The sequence below is a fragment of the Corvus moneduloides genome, chromosome 12, assembly GCF_009650955.1.
Source record: "Corvus moneduloides isolate bCorMon1 chromosome 12, bCorMon1.pri, whole genome shotgun sequence".
NCBI classification, from domain to species: Eukaryota; Metazoa; Chordata; class Aves; order Passeriformes; family Corvidae; genus Corvus; species Corvus moneduloides.
In genome coordinates this window covers 3,411,466-3,438,539 of record NC_045487.1, presented here as the reverse complement: position 1 = coordinate 3,438,539, position 27,074 = coordinate 3,411,466, and the positions used below count along the sequence as shown (strand labels likewise).

Genomic DNA, 27,074 nt, shown 5'->3' with positions numbered 1-27,074 from the left:
GTAGCAAAATGCAAGTTATTGCCATCTGAAAAACGAGTGGCCCACCGGGAGGACAACAACCCTCCCATTAAAGACATGCTATTCAGATGGAAAGTTCTGTGCTGAGATAAAAGGTAGAAGCTCTCCATGTGTCTGTCCCAGCCCGCTGAACAATTCAGAAGGAATTCAGCTGGAATACTGAACCGTGCTGCTCAGGACCTCACACAGAGACACAAGGGGAGGAAACCCCTTCTATTATACTTCTTCCAGCACCTTCAAAAAACTTAAGCTATGTCTGACTGCTGAAAGAAGTCCCTTGCTGAGCTGAGGAAAGAAATTGGCCAATACATAAGATTCATCCTCTTAATTAGGGCTACATACATCCAAAAAAAATAAAATTACCTGAGCTCTCTTGTGTTTTCCTGCCACTCTGACGCTTGCAAAATCTGTCTGTCTGCCCAAAGGCAGGTGTGGATGTCAGCAAGCAGTTTTGGGAATTTTCTTACAGGATGTTTTTGCTTTACAATGCCAGCTTGGCATCTCTTGACTTCTGACTTTGAAATGGGATCTCATTATAACTAACACCCAAGCCAAGAGAGGATTCAAAACAATGCAAGGATGGAAGCCAGAGCCTGAGCTCTGTGTGGGCACCAGGAGCCAGTGGTGAATGAGATCCAGCCCACTTAGCAAAGATTTGGGATAGGAGAGCACCTGGATGTCCCCATCAGGCCAGGTGGGTGATGGAAACACATGCACTGGCTTCCAGATAGGCTGCTGAAGGACATGAAAGGGAACTCTCCCAGATAAAGCCCAGTCTGCAACAGCTCAAAATACTGCTGTCTATCTCCAGCCAGCTGTAGATAAGGCCTTTATCAAGAGGTCAAAGGCAAGTGGGATTTTCAATGGCCTGTTCAACCCTGCACTTTGGATAAGAGAAGACAAGAAAGACTCTCTGCCTTCTCATAGCAAACTCCTTCAGAGCAATGGCATGATCCAGCAAAAGCTACTCGGGCTCCAAGATCCTTGGAACCCTTCTAAGGAATTCTGCAGCAACATTACTGGCTGCAAGTCTTAAACTCCCTGATGAGCTGCAGGGATGCTCCCTGCCTGGCCAGATCCCTGCTCAGCCCTGACTCCTGCAGGGTCCTGGGGCTGTGCTGAGGTGGAAGCACAACTTGAGGTGACACCAGCAGCTATTCTGGACAGATCTGACATCCTCAGGACTGACGTAAGCAGCTGTAGCTGTTTCAGAGCTCCAGAGACATTTGCCTTGTGGCTGGGCCTGGGATATCATTTAATGTCCTTGCCAAAGTGCTCCTTGCCTCAGAGGAGCAGCGGCAGCGTGAGGGAGTTCACTGGTAATAGGATGTGGGACGTGGAGGTTAAAGGTTCCATAAAGGAAATCCCACACAAGCAAGATGTTGATCCACATCTGGCCCTTCCTCTGCCTTGTTCAGGGTTTGCACATGTCTCTGACAGGCCCTTGAGCTATGAATTTGCTATTTCTGGATGTAGGCAGGACATTTGTTTTGGGAAACCATCTGTCTCAGGGGCTACAGGCAGGCAGAGCTTCAACCCGGAGAGGTGCCACCCCAAAACCAAACTGCTTGGCCCTGGCCAAGTCCTTGTGGGTCAGTGCAGGGCATCAGCCACCGGACAACCCCCGTATCAGTGTCATGTGTGAAATTAGGAATTTGCAGTGGCATGGGCCTTTTGGGTGGTTTTATTGGGGTCCGTGTTGACACGCTTGCGTGTGGTCCCTGGCTCTGACTTTGCCATGATCCAAGAAAGATACCCCGTGCCCCACACTATTTGGGAACCCCCAGAACACAGCTCAGCTCTTGTTGGGCTGGGGGCCCTGACTGCACTCCTGCTACCCCCAGGGAACTCAGCATGGCTGAACGCAGAGCCCGGTAAAGGCTGAGGATTTGCTGTGAAATCCATGTGGATCCACAGACAAACTTTCCGTGTCTTTAATTTTAGGCTGAATCTGTCCGCCAGGGAGATTTCTCTGAGGTTTCCAGTCTGTTCCTCTCAGCAGTCCCAGTCTGAGAGCTTCACGGCACATCCTCCCCTCCCAAAACATGCAGCAACTCCCACTGGCCTGAGAGGGAAAGGATCCCGCTGCCCCCCAGCCCCTCGGACCCCTCTCCTGCAGGGACACCAACAGCTCGCAGAAGCCTCTTTGGAGACAAAGGACTTTGGGACGAGCACGCCCCGGAGGGAGCTGGCACAGGGAGCGAGCGGGCAAGAACCGCAGCTGGGGCAGTCCCGCCCAGAGGAATTGTTTGGGATTCCCAGCGGTGTCCCCAGGGCACAGGGCAGCACGGCTGCACCCCAATGAGGAGCCTCTCCCTCACACCGAGAACCATTCTGCCTCGTAATTAATAGGATGTTTGGATCGTGTATTTGGAGGCTTCCTGGTAATTTTGTCAGTGGGACGCAGCACTCACACAAGTGCTTCCCTAATAACATTCATCTGCTTCATTTATACCTCATATCCAGCAAAGCTGGTTAAAAGCAGAGGCTTTATATTCTTCTTTACAGGCCTTTCCAAATGCTCAGGGGCCACTTAACACTGACCTCTGCCAGGCTTTGCGAGGGCTTGGGGCCAGATGCTTAAAGGGAATCACCTGTCTGTGTTTTGAATTGCTTTTGATCTTTTATTTCACTCTATAAATTCCCAGTGGAGCAAACATCTGGCACAGTTTTTCCTGCTCAGGGAAGGAATGAATCCATATTGAAACCCCAGATTTGGAGTCTTCCTGTAGAGCTGGCCATAAAATAAGCCCGTGGGTGAGGGGGTGAATCATCTGCATGCAGGGTCACCCCTCCAGAGGTGCTGCAGGTTCTTTTATTTGCTGATTTCATATTCACCCACCTGGACTGGCACACATAAGGGATTCCTTTTCCTGTTAATCCATTCAGGGAGCAATCCCAATTGCTGGATTAGGCAGGGAAGAAAGTAACTATTGTAATATTGCTGTTTTAGGATGTCTTACACAAAGCAGAGGTTGGAGGGGTGACCACACAGGGACACCATCATTGCTGGGGAGCCCAGCACTCCCTGGGGCTTTCCCTGCTTTTCATGTGGCAGGTTCAGCTGAGGGAAGCTGAACCAGGACGATGGTTTCTCTGTGTTCACATTCACAACAAAACCACTCTGGGTTTACTTGTTTTTGTCTGATTTCCTAAGAGTGAGTAGAAGTGGGACAGACGAGCCCCAGGGCTGAGCCTTCGTGAGGCAGCCAGGGTAGCAGGGAGGAGCATTAAATTAGTTTTTAGAGGGACACAAAGCATCTGTAACCTTCCCACTGGACCAGGTCACATCAGCAATCTCTAATAACCCCCAGGAAATCATTGCCCTTTGCTGCTGGCAACAGAACCTGTGCAGAGCTGGCAAGGAAACAGCCCCCAGATAAGGAATTGCAGCGGCCCCTGGCATGGGGGTGCTGTGATTATATCCAGCTAAAATGAGTCACCTCGTGCTGCTGCAGTGCTGTGCTCTGAGGAAACTCTTTCTTTGATATAATCTTTCTTTAAGAGTCAGATGTTTCCTCTGGGAAAAGGCAAGTCTTGACTTAGGCTGACCTACCTTGTTTTTGGCTAGAGAATGAAATTTTTCCTTGGCTGCCCCATGACTTTCACTCACAACCTCCCTGAGAACGCTTTTGAAAACCACTATTTGAGGCATCCCAACCAGGCAGCATGAATCCTGGTGCCAAAAATTGTTTTATTGCCCTAAGCTGATAAAATGCCTGTCCTTTCATTCAGATACGTCTCCCTGGCTGTAACAAATGATGCTGAGGGTTTCACAGGCCCCGAGGAGGTGCTCAAGTCTCGCCCATGTTCTTGCACTATCATCTGACAGCAATTTATGGTACTGCAGAATTTGCCTTATTGGAACCATTTGTGGGATGGAAATTCACAGACATTCATGCACAGAGGGCGACTCTTTGCTCAGTGGTGATGTATGGAGCAATCTCACTCAGAATCCTTGAAGGCAGCGGGAATTTGGTGTGAGGAACTGCACCACAAATCTTGAGGCAGAGAAATCTTGACTTAGTGATGTTCTGCGGATTCCCTGGACAAGCACATGGTGGAAAATTATTTTAACTGCTGGCCTGCTGAATGCCCATGGTTTCACAGAAACAGGAGCCAAATCCTGCCAAGATATTGCAATAATTCAATTATGCCTTCTACCAGCATCACTTATTGCCCTGGGCATAGGATAGCCATGCACCCCTATGGATGCAGCCATCACCAGAGGGAATTGCTCCACTTGCAGTGAACGACTTTAGCCCTACTGTTGTGTGTGGATAAGATGCAGTTTAAGAGAAAATGGCAGTTATTTCTTTTGTTCTTGTGATAACTGCTTTTAAATCTTCACACGTCATCAAATACCTGGCAATTGAATTACACTACTCAGAAACCTGCTTTTTTTAAACTTCTAATTATCACCAGTGGCTGTGATCATAAGGACTTGTGCCTGATGCCTGAAATTTCTTCACAAGAATGCTTTGCACTAATAGTTGGAGCCATAAACCTGCAGATGTTAAACAAGAAGGTCAAGGCTGTTCCTCTTCTTTTATGTCTGAATGGGCCATTCAAAAGTGAACTTGGTAAGACAGGAACTGCTCTGTAGTGTTCTCCATAAGTGAGCAACTGAGGTCGCTTGTGTTTTAGGTTTCACTGAGCTCCAAATGGGAGGATAATGTGGATATGGGTGGAATAAATGATGTCCTGGAGTTGTCCTGTGACAACACAGCCCAGCAGGGACTGCCAAGAAGATGAATATCCAGAAAAGGTGAGAAAAATATTCTTCCCAATATTGCCAGAGAAGTTTTTGCTAACCCTATAAAAAATATACAATCCCTTGCTTAGATTCCAACACAGACTGGAGGTAGAAGCATGTGAGGAATGGAGATGGGTGGCAGGAAGAATTCATGAAATAGTTGTGTGCAGGATGAGTTACAGTTCCATCAGTGTTATAACATCAATTTGCATTTTTATGTGAAGACCATGACCATCTGTTGAAGTTGAGTCTCGCAGAATTCTCACTTCTTCGGTGCACAATCCATGGACTGTAAGGCACAGACCCTGGTTTTTCCCAGATAAATGTCAAAGCTGTGTATCTGCAAAAATAAAGGCCAGTAAATGGCGTCTGAAGTAGCCATTAATCTCTAGAATTAATTAGTTGCTCCAAGTCCAGATTGCAATTATATGAAACAACAAAAAATGGAATTAAATTGGGGAGATTTACCATGAGCAGTTGTTTCAGGTTTGGGTTTCAGCAAGAGCACAGACAAGGGAAATATCAGCACAAAGACATAAATTAAGGAGGAATACTCCAAGGAAAAATCTTGTTTGTTCTGTGCAACCAGCCATGTGATTTGTCACCTCGGAGCACAGGAGACGGGGCACGGGTGGGAGCTTCTGGATGTGCCTGTATCAAGGTGCAGGTATTAAAATTGCAACAAACTGGGGAGGTGTGTTTGTGAAAGGAACTGGAGAATCCTGTGATGTCAGACAAAGCCCTCTGAGCAGTAAAAAATCAAGTCACAGGTGGATCAGGTCGCAGTGTTATGGCAGTGATTCATTCCTCTCTGGATGTAATGAAGGTGTCTGAGTGTGCCTTTCACTAATTGCGGCACAGCTGCCGATTTCAGATGGTGCTTGGAGGAGATCTGGGTGGAAGTGACAGTGACCTGCAGGTGCTGAGCTCTGCCAGCATCCAAAGGTGACACTTCAGTCCTTAGGGAGTCACTTTTCCACGGGCTGAGCTGTGGATGTGAGCTGTCCACAGCTATCATTAAATGAAGAGAGAAGCCTGAGGAAAATTACCTGTTTGAAGGAAAACTGGGATAAATTCTGCTTGAAATGCATGAGTGCAGTTCTGGGGGAGAGGAGAGCTGGCAAAATGATGCAGAGCAGGTGACAGGGACCTGGAGCTGTGCTCCCTGCTGGGACAGCCTTCTCAGCAGCCGGGTGGAGGCTGAAGCCTCTGTGGTACAAAATGCTCTCCAGCCCAAATGCTCCCTCCCTGTCCCCTTCTGTGCCTGAAACAACTGTACCATGGGGCCACCTCAAACCCTGTCAGCCCCCAAAACCCCGCTTGCACCTTAAGGGATGACTCTATGGATCAAGCAGGGATGGGATTGCACAAACACAGCCATGCAGGGTCAGTGCATCTCCACAGGGATTCCCTCTCAAACTCCTGCTGGCAGAGCTCCTTTGGGAATCCCCAGACCATGCAGAGGCCAGGCACTTGTGCTATCCCACTGGGACCCTGTACCTCTGTGGCTGTGAGGGAGGTGACCCTCTCCAGTTTAACTCTTCATTCCTTTTCCCCACCCCTCTCTTTCCCGCCATAAGAGTAATCCCTGGCTTTACTTCCCAACTAAATTCCCTGGCATGAATTGAACAGGTTTTGTTACTAAGAAGTTTTTCATAGCAGTAGAGATATAGAGAGAACTGCCCAAAGCACAGTTACTGCTAGAAAACCTTTAGGAACCTTAACTCTAAACAAATCAAATTCTTTCCCTTACATACAGAGCTTTTTAAGGCACACCTTGCTCTTTTTTCAGGTTCCCATCATCATATCCTGGCAAGCTTCAAGATGAAATCCTTTGGCTCCCACTTGTGTGCAGCTATTGACACTTGGGCATGGATCAAAGTGAATTTCCACAGCTTTCAGGTATAAGGAATAATTGGAAGATCTTTTTCTGTGATTGTCCACAGGGTATAACACTCCTCTGCAGACCCATTTTAGAGTAGATATAAAATTAATCCGATGCATCCAGCAAGGCTCCTCTCTGCTCAGCAGGGCTGCAGCTGGGGTAAAGCAAAGGCAAACAGGGCTTAGTGTCTGTATCTCGATAAGTTTTGTAGTTCTGTTTCTTCCTTCATTCAAGGGGAGGCTGGACAAGCTTCTGGAGGAGAAATTCAGGGGGAATTATAAAGTAGACAGCACCCACATTTGGCTCAGCAAGCCCTGAGCAGCACTCCTGATGTCTCTAAAGTCCCATACCTGCAGTCACACATATTTACACACGGGTATGTAAGAGCTGCGTCGCTCTCATGGTTCTGCTTCAGCACCTGCCTCTGTCTCCATCCCAGGCAGGATGCTGGGCTGCTTTCAGCCTGACTTCACGAGTCCATTCCCATCCTTCAGGCACTGGATGTCCATGGGGATGTCCACCACGTCCACTCCTTCTGTCCCTCCCAGTGTCATGCACAGCCTGACTCATGTCCCCTTCCTTGCTTTCTCTGTGCTTGTGTAATTTCTGAACCACCTTCCTTCCCTATTCCACACCCGAATTTATTTTTTCCTAATGGTCACGTCTTCCCTCTCCTTCAAAATCATTTTCGGAACACCAACGTCACCTTGATTTAATTAAAGCCCTGAATGTTTATCATGTCATTAAATCATTTCCTTCGAGTGAGCTTCAGATGAAGTTATCACTTTGTCAAAACGTGATGCAAACCCACAGCCGGGGGCACGGTGGGAAGCACACAAAGGGAGAGCCCAGTCTCTTGCGAAGTTTGGGTGAACTGTTTGCAAAAATCTGCCGAGCCCACCCCTCCAAGACCTTCATTTTCCCCTGCGGCAGCTGTCATCTGATCCCACGCTTTGGCTTTGAATGGGGCTCTCGCAGGATGCCAGATGTTGGGAACAAAGGTCTAAAAATAATCTTTCCAAGTAATCTTCCCGTCCATCACTCAAGCAGAGCGCGAGCTTTGTGTGAACATGTGAGCCGAGAACCTGATCTAACTTAAAGAAGTTCAACAGCAGCTCCCGGCTTCTGCCTTTGGGCTCCTTTTACTTTTTCTTTCTTTTTTTCTTTTTTCTTTTTTTTTTTTTTTTCCGCCCCGCTTTTCCCTTCCCAGAAGCTGCGCAGGGAAAAGCGGCTCTCCGAGCGCTCAGCCCTCACTCTCCCTCCCTCCACATCTCCCTCTCTCCTTGCCAGGCCTCGGAACCGCCTGGATCCCGAGAGCCGCGCTCCTTATTTCATCTCTCCCTGGAAATATGGATCCCAGGCTGCTGCCAGAGATGCATTTCTGTAAAAAGATCTTCGCTGCAGCCTTGTGTGTCTCGGTCCTGCTGCCGGACCCGGGCTGTGCCAGGACTCTCTGGAAGCGTGCTCTGCTGAAAATGACGGAGAAATACGATGTGAGTGAGGGTGGGGGGATTTTGGGGGAGGATTTTGGGGGGAGCTGGGGATGCTCGCCGCGAAAGGGGAGTTTTCCTTACGCATTTTGGGATCAGGAGTGTTTGGATCGGTGGCTGTCTCTTTCTAACAGGATTCCTTAAGTTTTCCCAGGCTGCACGGAACTTTTGCCACCTAGCTGCTGCAGGGGGAAGCTTGGGAAGCGCGCTCGGAGCAGGGAGAGGGCTTTGGAACGGCTTTTCCTGGAAACTCCCCAGGGCAGCAAGGCAAAAGTGACCGGGGAGAAGGGGGATGCAAAGCCTGCAGGTCCGGGGATAGGTTTGGTGGGAAGAAGATAATGGGATTTATGGCTTGGAGCAGGGAGGGTTCCCTGGCCAGCTCCTGTGCTGCCTTTTGGGGTAACTTTGGGTGAAATGTGTCCAGCTCCCCGAGATAAGGTGTGGTGGCATTGCCCAGGGTTCTGTAAATCCCTGGAGCACAGAGACCTCAGACCCCCAGTGCCCATCACCTCGAAGGGTGGCGATCCCAGAAATCCGTTCCCGTGGCTGTGCCGTGCCTGGCACATTCCCTGCGAGCAGAGCTGCTGCCCACGCCCTGGCAGACACTCGGTGGCACCATCTGTGCCTGCCTGCTTTTGGCAGCCTGCAGGCTTCACAGGGCACTGAGCACAGCCACCGCTTCCAAATCCACTCGGAGCACGAGTGCTGGAGCTGGAACCGGGGCAGCAACAACTTACTGGGAGTGGAGGGGATGGTGCTGGGTCTTGTCTTGTGTGTCTGGGCCGAACAACTGTTAGAGATGGCCGTGGAGGAAATGGAAATGAAAAAAGGAAAATTATTTGATAGCTTGACTTTTAGGACTTGTTGTTTAAAAAGAAGAAAAGTTATAAATTTGAAATTTTTACTTGATCCATCAAAGTCCCCTTAGAACTGACCCAAGGGTTCTGCCCCTTGAATTGCCTGGGTGCAAGTCCCCACCAACCTAATTTCTTATGTTCAGGTCTGATTGCATCTTCCAGCTGCTGCTAGCGCATAAACAGCACCTTGGTGTCACACGCAGATTCCTCCATCTGTTTCCTGCAGCTTTTAATTCAGAAAGGATGTTTTTATGCCCATGACTTTTAGAGTGATGTTTGTGCATGGCTCACATTTGGTTTGTGCAATTGCTGACTCAGAATTGTGACACACATCCCTTGCCCCTGATGAGTGAGCTCCAATTCTGTCTTGTCTCCTTGAAATTTTGCAGAAAACATTGTGCTGATATTTGAAAGGCACCTCAGGATTTTGTAAGACGTTTTCTTCATTCTAGCCTCTCCTGGGACAGGGAATACTCTGGTTTGCACTTTAATTGGAAAATGGTGATAAAAGAGCTGCATTTCCTGCAAAATCACTGACTGGAAAGTGCATTTATATGGATGTTCTTCTGCCATGTTTCAAAGTGAAGCTCAAATTTAATAGGAACTATTAGGTGAATGACCCAGAGAGATAGGACGGGAGCAGAACAGGAATTTACATGTTGATCTTCAGATAACGAGCCCTGCCCAGGCGGAGAGCCGGCTCCCCTGAGGACATATCCTCTTCTTTCAACCTGCACTTCTTCAAAGCACTGTTTTTCCTGGCATCCAGGTGCTACTGATCTGGCAAGCTCGGCTAGAATCGCTCATATTGACAGAAACATTGATCCAGGAAAAACAGAAAATACTTTTCTTTCTCCTCTTCAAAGCCTTGTCAGGGGGAAAGCGTCTGCTCTCCATCCTCTTCTCCACCAGGAGTGCGTTCTGGCAGCCCCTCTGGTTTCTCAGAGGGGTGTTTTCTCTCCTACCAAATGCTGAGTGTTCCCTGCAGTTGGAATATCAGAGTCTGGGGGTAGAGCAGCTGATCTGTGAGTCACTTGGAGGGAGGGATGGCACGTGGAGGTGCTTATGGGACATGGGCCACAGACATCCCTGTGGGAGCCCCGAAGGACACGGGGGAGGGAGCTGAGCGAGGGCTGTGTGGTCTGAGTCCAGAAAATCTGAGGTTACAGCAGGAGGAGCGTATCCAGAAAAATGCTGGGTGCAGAATGACAGGAAGGTGTGAGGATGAGGAGCTGGCTTGTGGTCTGGCCAGGGGATTTTCATTCACCCTGAGGAAGGGTGTTGGTTGGCAAGGAGGGGTCAAGTGGGAATGGGGAAGGGAGAAAGGGGGATTGCAGCGTGGAGAAAAACCTGGCAGTCACAGTGGGATGCTTGGCTTCTGGCTTTAACAAATCCAGGTATTTTACAGCCAGAGGGACACTTGTCAAGTTCAGTGATTTGCAGCTGGTGGTGTGCAGCCCCCACACGCCAGGGACTGTTCCCAAAGGGCAGAGTGAGGGAGCCACCTGGGAGCGGGCTTCAGTTCATTACAAAAACACCCATCATGTCTGTTGGGAAGAACTGGGCCAGCCTGGATTTCATTCCACTGTCAGCTGCAGCAAGTGTTTCAGAAAAATCCCAGCCTTCTTTTAAAGTTTTCCAGAGATGAAGAATTCCTCACAGCTGCTGTAATGCTCTTCCAACAGTTTATTTACCCTCCAGCCAGCTGCCATAAATCAGCACTGGGGTACCCTCTTTGTGCCCCAGGTCAGCACAATGAGATTTCTGGCCCCCATATCCTGAGAATAACCTGTGAGCAGAGCAGCCTCAGCCTCCCCTTTGGAACCTGCACACACAGAGCCCTTTTTCAGTGCTCCCTGCTTTCCAGCCTTTTAATCACTATTGTGCATCTTCTTGGAGCCCACCCCAATCCTGCAGCATTCTTCCTCCTGCAAGCAGCAGAACCAAAATGACAATCCCAGAGCCAACAACAGGAGAAGATTATTCCCATTGCTTTGGTCTTGTCCTTCAGATTGCTTAACCTGCCTTCAGTCTGGTGTTTGCCACTTTGATCACCAATGACGTGCGATTCTCCAGGTCTTTGATGGAACTATTGGGGGATTCTAAATTCTCCCTGCCTGTGTATTTTTTTTCAGAGGAAAGGTGCTTTATGGCCAGTGTTTGGGAACAGCTGCCAGGGCCAGAGCTGGTGGTGGGAGGCTGAAATAAACCTCATGTGTCACCTCGAGGGGCTCCATGCAGAAAATGAATTAGCAGAGAACTCTGCTTTGACACAAGCTCAGGGACCAGTTCCAGGCACAAATAACAGGACAGATCTGGGATTTTGGGGAGGAAGACTGCATCCCTCAGTTGCTGTTGAAATTGTGGCTGAGACTGAGTGATTCCATTCAGGTTGTTCCTCATCCTTGTAGACTTCCAGGGTTCTTCAGCTGAACTCTGAACTTTTCCCCTTAGTTTGTTTCTGGCTATCTCTAAGGCAGATATTGTCATTAAATGATTTAATAAGTCTCTCTGATGTAATAATTCAAGTCTTGCATTGGAAAATGTTCTTAAGGAAATTTTGACGGTCGTCACAATTTGTAAAAATAATAAATCAGAGCCAAACTGTGAATCCTGAGAGAGCTTCTAAAAAACCTTGTAACCCAAACCTGGGGACATCCTTAAGCAGGTTATTTTGGGGATTGAGGGAATCCTGTTTAATGCACACAGAAACAAGGAGCAACGGTTTTATTAGACCAAATAAGCAAAATATTCTTATTTTGAAAGAAATTAGTTCTGAGCAATAGGTGAGCAGAGAAATGGGCAGGGAAGTCAGGAGGTACAAAGTTATTTGGCTGCAACAGTTACATTGTTCCCCAACGGAAATTTCATTTATGGAGCCAGCTGTTCATTGCAATTTTGGCTTCTTGGTTTCTGAATCATCTCTGCAGTAATTGTTTGGCCATTTTTTCATGTATCCATTATTTGCCAGTATTATTTTGGTCACATTTCTGTCTGCAGATGACCTTTCAAATAGAACAGTAGACTGTGGCCTTCCAGGATGAACACTCCCTCCAACAAGGAGACCTATTCAATGTTTGGAACTGCACAGATTTATTGTTCAGTGCTGCCTTATATCCCAAAATTATGCCTGGTCTGAAAATTTTCTCTATTTAAAGAGAAACATATTTTATCCAACAACACCCAAAAATATAAAAGGGTTTTTTTCAATATCTTCAAGTTTAAAGGATGTTTCAAATTTTTTAGAGTGTTTGCAGCTTTTGAGGAGTGGGCTAATATGAGAGCTTGCAGCTTCAGCATGGAAAACATCATCAAAATTGGGTTTTTCCAAACCTTTTTAGTGGTTTAAACAGCCTATCAATTCAGGGGAAAACAATGTCACAGAAGGGTTTTTAAGGAAAAAGAGGAAATTTTTTGCTGGTATTGGGAACAGGGCAGGAGACTGTCATTAGTGATAATATCAGAAATTCTCTGTCTCTCTGACACTCCATCTCTGTGCAATGGCCTCTCCTTGGTTTTTGGGAGAATCCATGTGGGAACAGGCTGCTGTCAAAGGCACAGATGCTCCAAAGGAGCTATTGGGGGTTTCAGCAATAAGGATGGAGCAGGATGTAGGTACAGAGAGATATTAATCTCATCTCAAATTTCTCCATAGCCTGGTGGTGAAATTTCCTAGAAACCCCTGGGGGACAGTTGCACCATGTTTTTCCTCGGAATAACACCCCCAGTTTCTCATCACTGATTTTGGAACACACCAGTGATTGGGCCACATGTATATTTATACACATTTATTTGTATTTATGACTCTTAGCAGCCTGCTCGTGAGGCCATGGCAGCGCTCACCTCACAGCCCTGGCTTGATGCTGAGCTCTTGTAAAAGTGCAAATCCAGATTCCATCTTTTGATTTTATTAGAGCTTGTAAATGGTTGTTAATAAATCTGAGACCTGAGTGCCCTGAGCACTTTCTGCTGCCCTGGGGAGCTGAGCTGGAGCCCAGAGGTGAGCGAGTGGTTGAGCCACAGGTGAGAAAGGAGTGGGCTGGGGTGATTCACCTCTCTGCTGCAGGGATTTGGCTTCTTGCTAAAACATTCCCAGTGTGAAAAATATCTGAGTGGTGCCTCATAGATATTCCTGCTAAAACCCTGTGCCTGTTAATCCACTTTACACCTCCCTTGTCCCGTCAGTGTGCAATGAGCAGCTCTCCTTTCTGTGTCACTCAAACACGGCCTCATTTCCTTCGGGATGAAGCTGGCATCACTCTCACAGGTCTCACCCACCCAGAATGTCCCATGTTTTAGAAATGGTCTCCAATTTAACAACCCAGAGCTCCACAGGGTGGTAAAAGGCTCCCCTATAAATTCTGGTCCAGACAAGGTGATGGAGGTGGAAGGAGCCCACTGAGGAGAGAGGTGCTACCAGGGGCATTTGTTCCATGTCCCAAAACAACACAGTACCCTCATTTCCTGCTTCCCTATCAAAGTGTTTTGGTGTCCTCATCATGAGGATGCCTGGAGTCTTTCTCTCTGTTTCCCAGACAAATATACAAGACTTTAAAGGATTATTTTCAATCTCCTAATTTTCATTGCAATAATCTCAATTATAAAACGAGTTCCACACACTCATTTAGTGATTGGTTGCTGTTCCCAAAGCACTTCACTGGGGGGATCATACAGCTCTGGGAGAGCTGGACAGTTAACCCACCTCTCTGACGAATCCTCAAAAAACCGCTTCGAAACCCCTTTTCCTGCTTCAGCTGGCGGGATGTTTGGTCCTCACCTTACGCCAAACCTGATTTCCTTTTCTTCTCTTTGCAAGGATTATGAGTACCCTCTTCATTCTCACAGTTCCCACTACCAGAAGAACGACCGGTGCCCGCCGCCGCCGCAGAGCCTCCCCGAGCGCGCCTGCGAGGTGCCCAGCTGCCGCTCCGACTCCGAGTGCGAGCGCCACAAGCGCTGCTGCTACAACGGCTGCATCTACGCCTGCCTCGAGTCCGTGCAGCCCCCGCCAGGTACAGCGGGAGCAGTGGGCAAACTGGGAGAGAGAGGAGCTTGCAGAGATGGGGGAGGTGGTGGTGGTGGTGGTGGTCATCCCCATGTGCGTCGGGTGTGGGGTGGGAGGCTTGAGTGCGAGTTGGGGATGGAGCTCAGTTCCACCCTTCTGGTTTCTGGGGGGATGATGAGTTAAAAAGGTGTCCAAGGCCAGCTGGTGTTGCAAAATTTCCACGGGGTCGAACTGTAGAAGTCAGTCTAGGCCAGTTCTTTTCCTGGGAGGGCATTTTCTGTGCCCCGTCCCTGGCAGTGTCCAAGGACAGGTTGGACGGGGCTTGGAGCAACCTGGGACAGTGGAAGGTGTCCCTGCCTGTGGCAGGGGTAGAATGAGATGAGATTTAAGGTCCTTTCCAACCCAAACCATTCTGTGATCCTGTGTTTCTATATCAGGAAAAGAAGTTAGTGCTGACCGAAGTGAGGCAGCCACCTCATCATTCCCTGCCATGGGAATGAGAATGTGGAGCAGCAGCTGCTTGGGCCTTTAGGACACCAAGTTCTTGTGGCCCTGGGTAACATCCACATCTCCCTTGCCACTGGGACAACAAAAGCACAAATATAAGTCAAAATCAGATCCAAACATCAGGCAGCCTCCTCACAGGCCCCTAGAGGAAATCCATGACTTTTCCATAGTTCTGTGCCCCGTGGCTGCTGCATTTTGACACTGTGATCTCTTGTTTCTGTCTTCTGCAGTCCTGGACTGGCTGGTTCAGCCCAAACCCCGCTGGCTGGGAGGCAATGGGTGGCTTTTGGATGGCCCAGAGGAAGTCTTACAAGGTACAGGACATTTCTCTGTCTTCTTTGCAACGTCCATAATCACACAAAAGCCTTGGAGAATAAATCCCTCATATACAGAGCTAGCCCAGGATGTTGGGCTGCTGGGGCTGCTGGTGTTTGTCTGGAGTTTCCATGGGAATAAGTCCGTGTGGTGCTGGGGACTGGTTTCTGGTGCAGTAAATAAATTACTTTTTACGGATGGATTATCCAGCAGAACACTAGGAATGCTGCAGGGAACTGGGCTTGTACCCATTCTTCAAAGAATTACAGATATATCTTTGTTTTAGATAAAGGCTTTGTCATTGTACACGTTTTCTGCCAGCTTCCTGATAGACCGTAGGTGGACTTGGAATGGGAGATCCTTTAATCCAGAGCGGCCTCATCACCCAGATGCCTTGGGCTGGGGCTGTGGCTCTTGGATCTGAAGGGTGCCTTGGACAGGAGCCCTGGCAAACTTCTGCAGAGTTGTGTCAAGCTCACGTGAACCTGGAGCATCTAATTTTGTAGATTGATAATGAGGTTGTGCTTCTCAGGTTCATTCCATAGGGAAAGGGGTTTTAATTAATTTTTTCCAATACCTAGAATTGAAATAAGGAGGGAGTGGGGGGGTGGGAAGAGAAGTTTTCTTCTATGAGACATTCCCAGATGTATGGACACCTAAAGTTTTTGGGTTTTTCATGAAAATGTTAACCCAGCTTTTGATCAGCTTTAGTCAGATATGGGAGGTACAAATAAATTCCCCTCTTTGGTCTTACACAGATGGTATCAGACTTGCTGAGCCTTGACTTTCATGTATTATGGAAACTCCAAGTTCTTGAAGAGAAAATTCTGCCTCCAGCTCATTGGAGCTGCACAGCTAGAAATAAGATAAAATAGGTTCCTCCTCATCCATCCTTGTCATGCTTATATTATTTGTTCCTTATCTGAACACCTTCATCTCAGCTTGAGGGAGTAATTAGGGAGGTGAGAACCATCAGTCACGGCATGAGAATTACAGCAGAGGTCCTCGAAATTAAAATCCTGCAAATGAGAGGGTGGAGCAGCCCTGTGGAGTCTGTACATTTAATGGCCACAAACACTGCCTGAGTCCTGCTTTACCTTCCCACTCTGTGCTACCCTTGCTGCCTGTCCCGGGTCAAAGTGGTGAAACCTCTGTTTGGGACAGGGGTGGCACTGCCTGACCCCGCAGTGAGTCACAGCTGAGGTTTGGATTCAGCAGCAGGTCCATGGGTGTGGAGCAGAGAGCAGAGCAGGACACTGCCAGCTTCCTGCTCACGTTCCCAACTCCTCAGCCAGCCAGAGCCCTGGCTGGGACACACTGACCCCTGCTTGGAGGGGATAGCTGCATGGAGGGGTCACGAGCAGCAGGGTGGGCAGCGGTGGGTGGTCTCCAACCCCAGGCTCACGCAGACCCTGCACATCAGGCTGTGGGGAGGGTGTTGTGCAGGGATTGGGGCTGAGCTCTGCCAGGACACTGGTCAGGCTCTGTGTGAGGTGTGACTGGGATCACCCACCCGCACAGGGCGGTCTGGAGGGGCCAGCCCCGTGCTGCCCTCGATGGGAAGGAGTCTGGGGTCCTGCCCAGGAGCAGGGGCTGTGTGGTCGTGTTCAGGGTGGTTGGTGACCCTCAGGCTTCTCTTGCAGCCGAGGCCTGCAGCACCACTGAGGATGGGGACGAGCCCCTGCACTGCCCCACGGGCTACGAGTGCCACATCATCAACCCGGGCAATGTGGCCGAGGGCATCCCCAACAGGGGCCAGTGCATCAAGCTCCGGGGAAACCCAGGTCAGTGGGCTCCCACCTCCCTCCCTCTCTTCGTGCATGCTGATGTGTGCAGGGCAGAGCCAGAAAGGAAGGGAGCAGGACACCAGGACACTCTGTGCCAGTGGGGCTGTGTCAGCTGGGCAGGTGGTGACCTGCATGTGCTGTTACTACGCAGCACAAAAATTAGAAATATTTCTGTGTTACTGCACACTTCAATAAGAAATCTGAGTTGTAAAGTCCGGTTTTGTCTTCTGACTTTGCTTTCTGCATCCAAAACTTTGTTGCCTTTATTCTGCTGACACATTTGCCCAGTAAAGGAACTTATAGAAGCCAAGGTATTTTTCAGGAGAGCTCATAGCATGTTTAGATATTCATTGAGTAGTAAAATATGTACATTGGCACTGGGCTACAAATCACCTCAGTGTAGAGAAATCAGTTTTGCCATTTGGTCGCTGTAAAAACCAGGGGAAGCATCAAACCAGATCTCTGAGCTGCTTCCAAAACAGATTAAGAGTTTTTCCATGGTTTTTGGATCATCTCTTTTATAACTTTTTCTTTAATAACATTCATAGTAACCAATGTAATGTAGTACTGTGGGGGTCTTAGACATGAAGTATTTCTAAGGGCTGAAATAATTATATGAATGGCAATCAGAACAACCTAGCTGGAACTTGAATTATGTAAAATACTAATAGATGGTCTGAAATGTTACCCAAATTTAATTTCATTTGGGAAAGCCTCTGATTCCTTGACTTGTAGCTACTGAAAAGATTATAAAATGCTAGTGGCAATCCCCACTCTTATGGCAAGTGAGTTGTGTCCACAGAGCTCAGTAGTCTCAGCAGTTTATAAGAGGTTTATAGCAGCCCAAATTACTTCAGCTACAGACGACTTTTATTTTCCTCATTGTGAGGTTATTGTGTCCGTATCTCTAATTTCTCTGTGCTGTACACCAAAGGTCAGAGCTTAACACAGAAAATGAAGGCTGACTCACCATGTACCTTCTTTTCCAGATGGACACAATCTGAGGCATAAGTATTACAAGGAATATTTTGGTAAGCTGAAGTGTTCGATTTTATTATTAAGATTTATCATTCCTGCAATTTGCTCCTTAGGAAATGAAGGTTTGTACACAGAAAAAAGAGATTCTTTAGCCCCAGCTCTCTATGCCTTGGTCAGATGTTATTTTAAGATATGCAATGTCCTGACTGTGGACTCCTGAGAATCAGAATTTTCAGCTGTGACAGAATGAGTTAAATGGTGCAGCCTTCTTCCAGGGGAACCACCCAGTCCAATAATCTTTTGTTATTTTTAAGCATATTTTTGGAGCTTTGCTCTTGGCCCAGGACTCCTTGCAGCTGAACACAGAGCTCTGTCAAAAGCAGGGTCTTGTACTGTGGTAAGAGATAAAGGATGGCTGGAGCGCAGTGAACCAGTCCCTCGATGTTCCCTGAGAGGTGTCAGGTCCCTCTCACAAATCCAGGTCTCAAAGAAAGCAGGAGCATCTCCCAGACCTTTCCTCACAGCTTCAAAGCTCCTGGTTTCTCCCTCTTGGATCTGGATCAGACTGGAAGTGACATTCAGGTACAACTAGAGAACTAGATATCTTTGATATCAAATTTACAAACAGCCAAATCTGGCCAGTTTGGCTGATAAAACCATTAAAGGATTCCCTTTCCTCTATTCCAGTGTGGGCTATCCCAGCTCTCCAAGAGAACTGCTGAATAATGGGACCAATAAAACTGCACTGCTGAGAGAACCTTGAGAAACCATTTGCCCCAGCCTAGCCTAAAACCTGACTTTGCTGATCTTTGTTTTACAGGGAGCAATTCCAACAATGTGGTCGGCTACGTGAAAGACCAGCAGAAGCATTTAGGCTAATTGAAGGTCTGCCTGGGTAAGTGCCCTGTGAATAAAGGGAAAGCTGGGTGGAAATAGCTGGTGCTTAGAATTCGATTATTCAGAGAAAAGATTGTCTGAGGGTGATATTTCCTCTAAGCAAAATGCTGGAGTAAGGACAGCACTTAAAACCCTCCACAGGTGCATGAAGCACTCTCATTCCACCAGACACACCTGATTTCTTCCAAGAACCTTTGCCTTGTGGGTATTTAGAGGATGGAGTGACTTTCAGGATGAAAAATAAATGCTGCAAAACTTGATGTGCCTTAAGACTTTTTGGGGGCTTTTCCTAACGCAGGTGTAACTGGTCCTGCCAGGCAAATTAAAAAGCTGTTTATTCAAATTATTGACGGCAAAAAGGGGTCAGTCTTCCAAATACTTCAGCACACGGAGGGTTTTATGGGACAATTTTATGTGTGTTAACAGTTGTGCTGAGCACTGGGACCCTCTTATGTGAGCAAAGGCACATTTATCTGGCCAGAGGCAAGCCAACAGCAAAAGCTCCATCCATTTTATCAGCCTTGCATTAGGCAAGAATGAAAATATTTATTATACCAGAAGTTCTGTCCCAAGATGGTTTTCTCAACACTTTCGGCTTCACTTTAAAATTAACTTGGGCTTAGCTGGGAGTTATGAAAACAAAGCAGTTCAGTGTCTTTCTGTACCTACGTCAGGCTGGCTGTTGAGATTACTCAGCTACTTAAGGACAAGTTCTGTGCAAACATCCCAGGAAGGATAAATATTTTAATTCCTCTTTTTTTTTTCCTTTTTCTGTTTGGTTTTCACCCAGCTGGACCACTCTGTCAAGGAATGCTTTACCCAGCAGCTTTCCGGTCCCACATCTCCACAAGCACATCTCCAGCATCCCCCTGATCCCTGCCCATCACTGACAAAAAAATTTCGTTATCCAAGGAACAGGATGAGTCCAGATTTTAACCCCATCAGGAGGGGGAGAAGTGTGATCCCCTGAAGGAAACCACCCTGGTTATCAGCTGCCCTTCTCCGAGTGAAATGCAAACACCTCCAAGGGACCCCAGTGAGCCACAGTGCCATGATCAGGCTGCTGACACAGAGCCTGCCCTTTACATGCTTGTTGTGTGACCAATTCAGATTTCAGGCCCATGAACACAACCCAGTGTTACCACAGTGATGTCCGAATTCTGCCTAAATGTCATATCTAAGGTGCTTTAAAATAGGTGAGACTAAAGAGGTTCTCTGGATCAAAGCCAGTGCCTGCCTGTCTTGAACAACTCCTTTAAAGAAGCCTTTTCATCAGCTTAAAATTCAAAGAAACCTGCAAGCTTCTTCTTTGCCTGTTTACATCCAGGTTTTACCAGGCTTGACATCCACTCTAAATGGCTAAACCTGAAGTCTTAAGAATTTGAGGAAGTCTAAGCTAGGAGCAGAACCAGCTTTATAAATGTTTTTAGGTTACTTTCCTTTTCTCAGTCTGGTGAGCTGCAGATTCAGAGTTAATAATGGAACAGATTCCTTCCTGCAACATCCAAGCAGACTCACAAATGCATGCCAGGCTTTGTAATGTGCTGGTTTTAGCCAGCACAGTTAATACTCAAAAAAAATCTGTGTTTTTGTACCTGCAAAACCTCAGCAAGAGGCCTGAAGTCTGGATAATTTGTTAAATGTATTAGAAAAGCAAATCCAGGATAAATGTGTGTGATGACAAGGATTGTCTGGCAGATGGGCCACTGCTCCTCAGGACTCCTGTACCTTTGTGTTGGCTTCCATAAATCCTTAAGGTCTGGTTATTTGTATTTGGGCCTCACAGCTTCTTTTAGCTGTTTAGCATTATACAATGGAAAACACATTTTCTATTAAGGTTTTCCTTTCCTGTGGCAGTCCTGAAGGGACAGTTGCATTTATTGTGACAAATCAGCCAGAATTGTTTGGCAGAAAAGCCACATTTGCTCCATGGTTTAGTCCACATCCCCATCTGCATGCATGAAATTAGCATTTTAATTTGCACAGTAGTAGCACTGCATATAAATATGAATACCCACTTCACAAGTGCAAGTGCCTGCTTCCACTCACAAAATACAGGATTCTCTTTTTTCCACTCACTAAATGGTTTAAGCCAAATCCAGGACACCTATGAACCTCTTGATACTTTGCATGTGACGTTTGCAGCTGGAGAGATGGAAGGTGCCAAACTGCTCTTCTGTTTCCTATTCTAAGCACAGTCCTGGGTGCTTTACAGAGCAAAGGAACAGCTGAAGGGCTCCACATTTTCCTAAATATCTTCATTTGCTGAACCCACTTTTTCATGCCTTTTGTTTTTTCAAAGTGCAAGGAGTTAAATTGCAACACCACGTTTGGACAGAGCTGTTTGTAGAATTTTATCCTGCACAGCTTCCTGCAACGAGATCTGAATTCCTGCTCAGACACAGGAGCCACAGGATCAGAGAATTGTGGACTGGTTTGGGTTGGGAGGAGGTTTAAAGCTCATCATCCTTCACTGGACCAGCTTATCCAGCCCCAAATCTGTATTTTATAGTTCCAGTCTCTGTTCAGAGCAGAAACTTGCCACTATCCTCGCTCCTCAGTGCTGCTCAGTGAAGTGAATTGATTTCAGTGAAATGGATTGATTTTGTTCAGCCTTTCTTTCTGCAGAAAAAAATCAAATTCTGATTAAATGAGCAAAGCCCTCCAATGATCACTGTTGAGCCCCGAAGAGTAAATGCCAAACTGTTCTGTTTTAAACTAAAGAATCCAGTACCTAAAACCTTGTGAGGAGCTAGTTGAAGAACTGGTGTTGAGCATTCACAAATTTGAAAGATTAAAAAACTTAAAATCTCAACATAATCTCTCAAAGCAGCCCAAAATGTGCTTGAGTGGACACATTCACTTCAGTGTCTGGGTTTTTTGTGGCTGCAGAAACACGTACCTGTCCACCTGGCTGGGACAGTACAGGAATTTTTTGCTTGCAAAAAGAATTTTTAAAAAAAGAAAATTGGCAAATTAATAATTTGATGATGAATTTCTGTTTACTGGCTGTTATCAAAGCCATCACTCTTCTTTCATGGTGCTAAAATGTTCAGGAGGTTTTTTTTTTTTTCCGAGCTAATTCAAGTTATTAATTGTCAAACTCAGAAACAAAAGCCACAGAAGGGACTTGTCAAAGTGCTGTGTTTTCAGCAGTGGCATCCCTCAGACACTGAAATGAAAACACAGAGCAGGTGAGTTGTCCTCTGCTGGTCTTCTCTCCAAAGACAGGTGCTTTACCTGGTGCAGCACAGTCGGAAATGACTGGTGTAGGTTGTTTTATTTAATACTTCCATTAACACTTTGCAGCATGTTTGGTGCTATGATCACCTTCCCTTGTGTCACTGAGTGCTGACAATGCCATGGCCTCCCCCATCCCCGAGGATCTGGGAAGCCCCAGGTGCACAGACACGTTCAGGTTCTGCTTTGGTGCTCAATAAAAAGCGACCAGTCTATTTTTCACTTGTTTCACTTGTGTCTTGTTGATGTACCTTCAGCTCTGGATTATGGAAAAAAGGACAAATCTTTTAAATTTTTAGTTGTTGGGAGAACTCACCTAACACAGGTGTAGGTTAAGGACGGGTTCGGTCGGGACGGTCGGAGACGGAGACGAGAGATCTCTATAGTCAGATCTTGGGACACAGGCGGTTTATTGCAAAGGGCGTGGGTATAGGGGCACTGCTCAGAGCTGCCAGACTCAGCTCTGAGCAGGCCCAAGAGAGCAAGAGAGCAAGCGGGTAAGAGAGAGAGAGAGTATAAGAGGAAGAGTGGAAGTAAGAGCAAGAGTAAGAGAGAGAGTGTCTGAAGTCCTGGTTACAATACAATAAATCATCTTCTGTACTGAATATTCTAATTGTCACTAACCAATCTAATACAAGATACAAATCCTATAGCATTTACATACAGCCTATAAGAGTTCTTATATTACCATAGAGTGTTACATCTTAACTTCTAAAAACTACTCTTTGGACCCCTTCTGCTGAGCTAGTAGGGTCTGCTCTGACCCTTGGACCTGTTTGCAAGCAGAGGGTATTGTTCCATCAAGAGGGGATTACCTTCAGTCGGCCATACCATTGTTTTCCAGTTGTTCAGTAACTAAGACTTGGTATTTCAAAAGTGGCTTTCATTTCGATGTTGCCTGTAGTTTTCATATTCCCAAAATCTTTTGTCATGCAATCATATTTATAAGGCTTTCCTGTTTCATCTTCCCCAACATACAGGCACAGGGAGACAAAAGTCATTTTGTCCACTGGAAAGGAGGTGACAGATCCCAAAACACATCCACCACCCCTGCCCCCTTCCAGAGGGGGTCAGACCCTCAGTTCTTGTCCCTGCATTTCCACTGCCCACAGAGGAGCTGGTGGACAGCACTGTGGGGAGGCTGGGGGTGGTGCCTCTGGAGAAGGTGACCCTTTGTTTGACCATGCACTGTTGCTGCCAGTTCAGGTGCTTTGGGCTGCACCAGCAGCTGCTCAGGCAGCTCTGCAGGAGGCTCAGAGGGTGGAGAAACCACCCAAGGCAAAGGCCAGAGCTGGGCTGTGCCCACTGCAGGACAGAGCTGGCAGAGCAGAGAGGTTGGGCCGTATCCAGGCTCCACCATCCCACCTGCCCCACCCACAGCAGTCCTGCTCTACCTGCTCGTCAGGAGCGGGCAGGAGTCCTCCTTCCCTGCCTCCCTCCTGCCCTGAAACCAGAACAGGGAGAGAAACTCCTGGAGCTGAGCCACGGAGGGACAGCAGTGGGGGCTGTCACTTTGGAAGGGTTTGGAGGGGGTTGAGATGACCCCAGCCAGCACCATGTGCCAGGGCAGCTCCTCACTGAGTCAGTGAAGTTGTCCTTGGATCACTTGGACCTCTCATGGCAATGGCCTGTTTGGATGGGGAGAGCACAGGGGGTGTGCACATAACTCCTCTCTCCTGCTGGGAAGGGTGATGGGAACCAGGAACCTTGGCTGGCAAGAGAATGATTTGTCTGGTGAGCACCAGCGAGTTATGGTTTCATTTCAGCTCGTTTCCATGCCAGTGCAAGCAAATCTGGTTTCTGCTACTGTAGCTTGGTAGTGATCTCTGTGGAAAAAGCACAGCGTGACCTGAGGCAGCGTCTGGAGGTGACACTGAAGTGTTGTCAGTGCTTCCCAGAAACCAACAGCTGGATCAACAGAAGGACTCACAAAATAAATCTTCAGGAATTCTATACCTACCTACCAGAATAATATAAAATAATTGCTGTACTTCTGGCATGCCTGGTTCAGAGATCGGTGGTGCAGGAGTGTCTTGGTCACCTTCAGGAAGGTTTCCATAGTTTGATGAGCAGTGAAGAAGCCCACGAGGTTTGTGCAACCCATAAAAGGGTTTTTGCAGGCTGAAGGTTTCTCTTTGCTCGTGACACAGCAGGGATTGGTTCATTCAGGGGGTTATTTTCTTCTCCCACCTCACACTGGCTGCACGGGCTGGATTTCCCTCTGGAGGTGAGGTCAGATGAGCGTTGATTGTCTCTGTGTGGCAAAAGGATTCACAGCATCATTCAGGATCCTTTGAAGATAAATTTTTATAAAAACCTTTTTCTGGTGAGTCTGCAGAGGTAAGTCCTATTTCTTACCATTATTTTCTCCTTGTTGCTTTTCCATGCGGACAAAATAGCAAGAACAACAAGAGAAGCTGTGCAAAACAAAAAAAAAAATGTGCAAAACAAAACATGCAAAACAAAAAAGACCTTTAGAGAGTTTCCCAGACAGAGATGTGGATGCTGGGACTCGTTCCACCCAGCCTGAGCCCCCCACCAGGTGATCACCCAATTGAAGCACTGGAAACTGTGCAAAAAGAAACCAAAAGCTTTAATTAAATTCCCCCTTCCTTCCCCATTGCACACCTGGGGTCAGAGCTAAGGATTTTACTCAACCTTTATGGGACAAGGTGGAAAAGAAGCGTGGCTCTAAACTCCGTTCTTTGCTTGCACAACCAGGAGCAGCAGAAGTTCTGCCCAGGAAAATCCCAACCCAAAAGTGAAGTGTTTGGAGTTTTGGGTAGCAGCAAACTCCATTCCACCCATGCAGCAGAGTTTTTTTCCCTCAAGGTGGCACAAGAGGAACAAAAGCGCAACAAGCCCCGGTTCTGGCAGGGGAGCAGGTGAAGGAGCTGTGAGTTTTGAGCTGAAAGCAGCACCCTTCCCTCACAGCAGCATCATATTTTTGGGCTCAGGGGGTCTCAGAGAATGGCTCCTTTGCTGTGTGTGTCTTCACAACAGATATCTTCTATTTAAAAGACAAAAAAAACAGGGTTTCCAAATAATCTACTTAGAACTGGAGCTTTATTATCCAATTAAATAGGAAATACTGTAAGGGCAATGTAATTGGGCTGCGTGTTATGTTTTTGTAGTGTGAAAATGATAGAGTGAAGAAATACAACTTGTATTAATGTTGTTTTCTTAACATTATAGTGTTGATTCAGTTTATTCCCAGCGTTTTCTGAGCCATGGGATAGCAAAATACATTAATTTTTCATTACATTTCCTAACATGCAGAAATCAACAGCAGCAAGAAAATGAAACTTGAGGCCGTTCAGCAATTTCTCAGAGTGAGTGGCAAACAGCAACTTTTTTTTTTTCCCTGCATTTATTCCAATTCATCAAATACAATTTCCCATAATAGAACAGAGGGAACATAAAGATGAGAGAGAGGGATGTGGTCCTGAGCCCAAACCACGCTGTTCCTCCCCAGCTGCCAGTTTGCTGGATAATGAACCACCATGCACCGATTGTTACAGTGCATTGTTGTGCTCATCAACTCGTTTTTCTCCTTTTCCATGTCCTGTTTGTCTTGGAATTTCTGTCAGTCCCACTCAGTGCATTGCTCCCCCTCCCTAACCCAGGGTGTGGCCTCTTGGCCGTCGTGTGGATTCTGGATTTTGGGCTTGGAGCTCCATGTGTCTCTACAAGCAGCAGGTTTGTGCCAAGGGGGTGATGTCAAATAAGGAAAGCATCAGCCTGTTGCTCAATTAGCCACAGTGGCTAATGAGAGCCACGCTGGGGCTGCCCAGGCCATGGACACACTGTGCACAGCACAGCCCCGGGATGCTCCTTGTGGGCAGCAGCTTCATGGATGATGAGTGAGGATTTGGGGATGAGAAAAGCAAGAGCAAAACCAAAGGGAAATTTTCTCCCTACCTGCCTAGAGGGGGAAGATGTTTTCCACCACTTTTCTGGCAGAAACACGAGGATTTGGAGTGATCCTAAAACTGTGGTGACTACAAGCACGCTCAGGTGGGCAGGAGAAGGGATTCCCTGCCAGGCAGTGCTGCTGTGCCTTGTCAGGAGCTGGCAGAGCCAGCTGGACATGCTCCAGGTCCTTGGAACAGCTGCACAAGGCGAGGACCAGTTCAAGAGCATAAATGAGCTCAGAGAGGTTTCACCTCCTGATTCCCGTACGATAAAGCCCAAATCCCTCTGTATCTGCTCCAAACCCTGGCTAAGCACCTTACCTAAACCCTGGACAGGGCCTGGATGTGAGATTCCCGAAAATCAGAGCCCAGCATTATCCCTGGATCCTTTCCCACGGGAAGGAGCGCTGTTTCGGCGATGCAGGAACTTCCTCCATCTGCCTGACGCATCCATGTGGGATCCTTGCGAAAGCGTTGCTCAACCGAGGGAGCCGGGAAGCCCCAGCTGTGTTTTACAAGATCCCGACTCCTTGCAGCGTGTTTCCCAACTGCTTTGTTTTCCCCTCGGTCTGGGAAAAGCCCCTCCCTCCACAGCACCTCAGTGGGACCCGGGTGTTGCTGTGTGGGGTGTCCCAAGGGCTCCTCAGCTTTTCCTGGAGCTGGCGGGACCTGGGGGATGCAAACAGGCTAGACTGAAGCGCTCCGTGGAAGAGCAGCAGTTTGGGGAGGGCTGGCCAGGTTTTGGGTACCACGGGCTGTCACAGAGGTCTGGGGGCTTGGCCTCATCATGGTCCAGGTGTCACCACCCCCACTGCTCCAGAGCTGTCACCTGGATGTCCCTGGAGAAAACTCTTCTCCTGCAGAAAACTGCACATCTATTTTCCTCTGGCTGGGAATGACTTTTATTCCCTCGATGCAGTTTTTACTGTCAAAGGAGGATCTTAATCTCACAGTTTACACCTCAGGGACAATGTAAGCATAAGTGGATCCCGCAGTCATGGTGCCTGGGGGAGGATGTAGGTCTCGTGGGGCAAACCAGAGCGTGATGCTCCCTGACAGGCAGCCATAAATTTCCGGGAGTGATGTAACCAGTGAACTTTATCAATCTTGGAATCACAGAACCGGAGAATGTCCCGAGCTGGAAGGGACTCACAGGCATTATTGAAGTCCAGCTCTGGGCACCGAAGTCCAGCCTTAGCTGTGTGTTGGGATCCACCACGAAAGCGCGAAGGAAGCGCTGTGGTTTTGACGAACGATCATTACAAATCCCCACATCGCACATCCATGCCCTCTCCCTGATGTAAACACCTATAAATCCCGGCGTTGTGCTGACTGGAGCATTTCCTAAGAAGGACTATCCCAGCCTGGAAGTTTACAAACAGGCTCGGCGGTGCGTGTAACCTGTCCTGCCCCTGCGCTCACAGC

At 47.6% G+C, this 27,074-nt stretch overlaps 1 protein-coding gene across 1 annotated transcript; it reads left to right on the top strand.

Moving 5' to 3' along the window:
* The first annotated feature begins 7,519 nt into the window (after positions 1 to 7,519).
* Positions 7,520 to 21,957, top strand: WFDC1 (WAP four-disulfide core domain 1). The gene is made up of 7 exons (XM_032121639.1): positions 7,520 to 8,152; positions 13,823 to 14,018; positions 14,749 to 14,832; positions 16,477 to 16,617; positions 17,610 to 17,651; positions 18,419 to 18,493; positions 19,286 to 21,957. Exons 1-6 carry the CDS (start codon positions 8,009 to 8,011, stop codon positions 18,475 to 18,477), a joined length of 666 nt encoding a protein of 221 aa, XP_031977530.1. The 5' UTR covers positions 7,520 to 8,008; the 3' UTR covers positions 18,478 to 18,493; positions 19,286 to 21,957.
* The last annotated feature ends 5,117 nt before the right edge of the window (positions 21,958 to 27,074 follow it).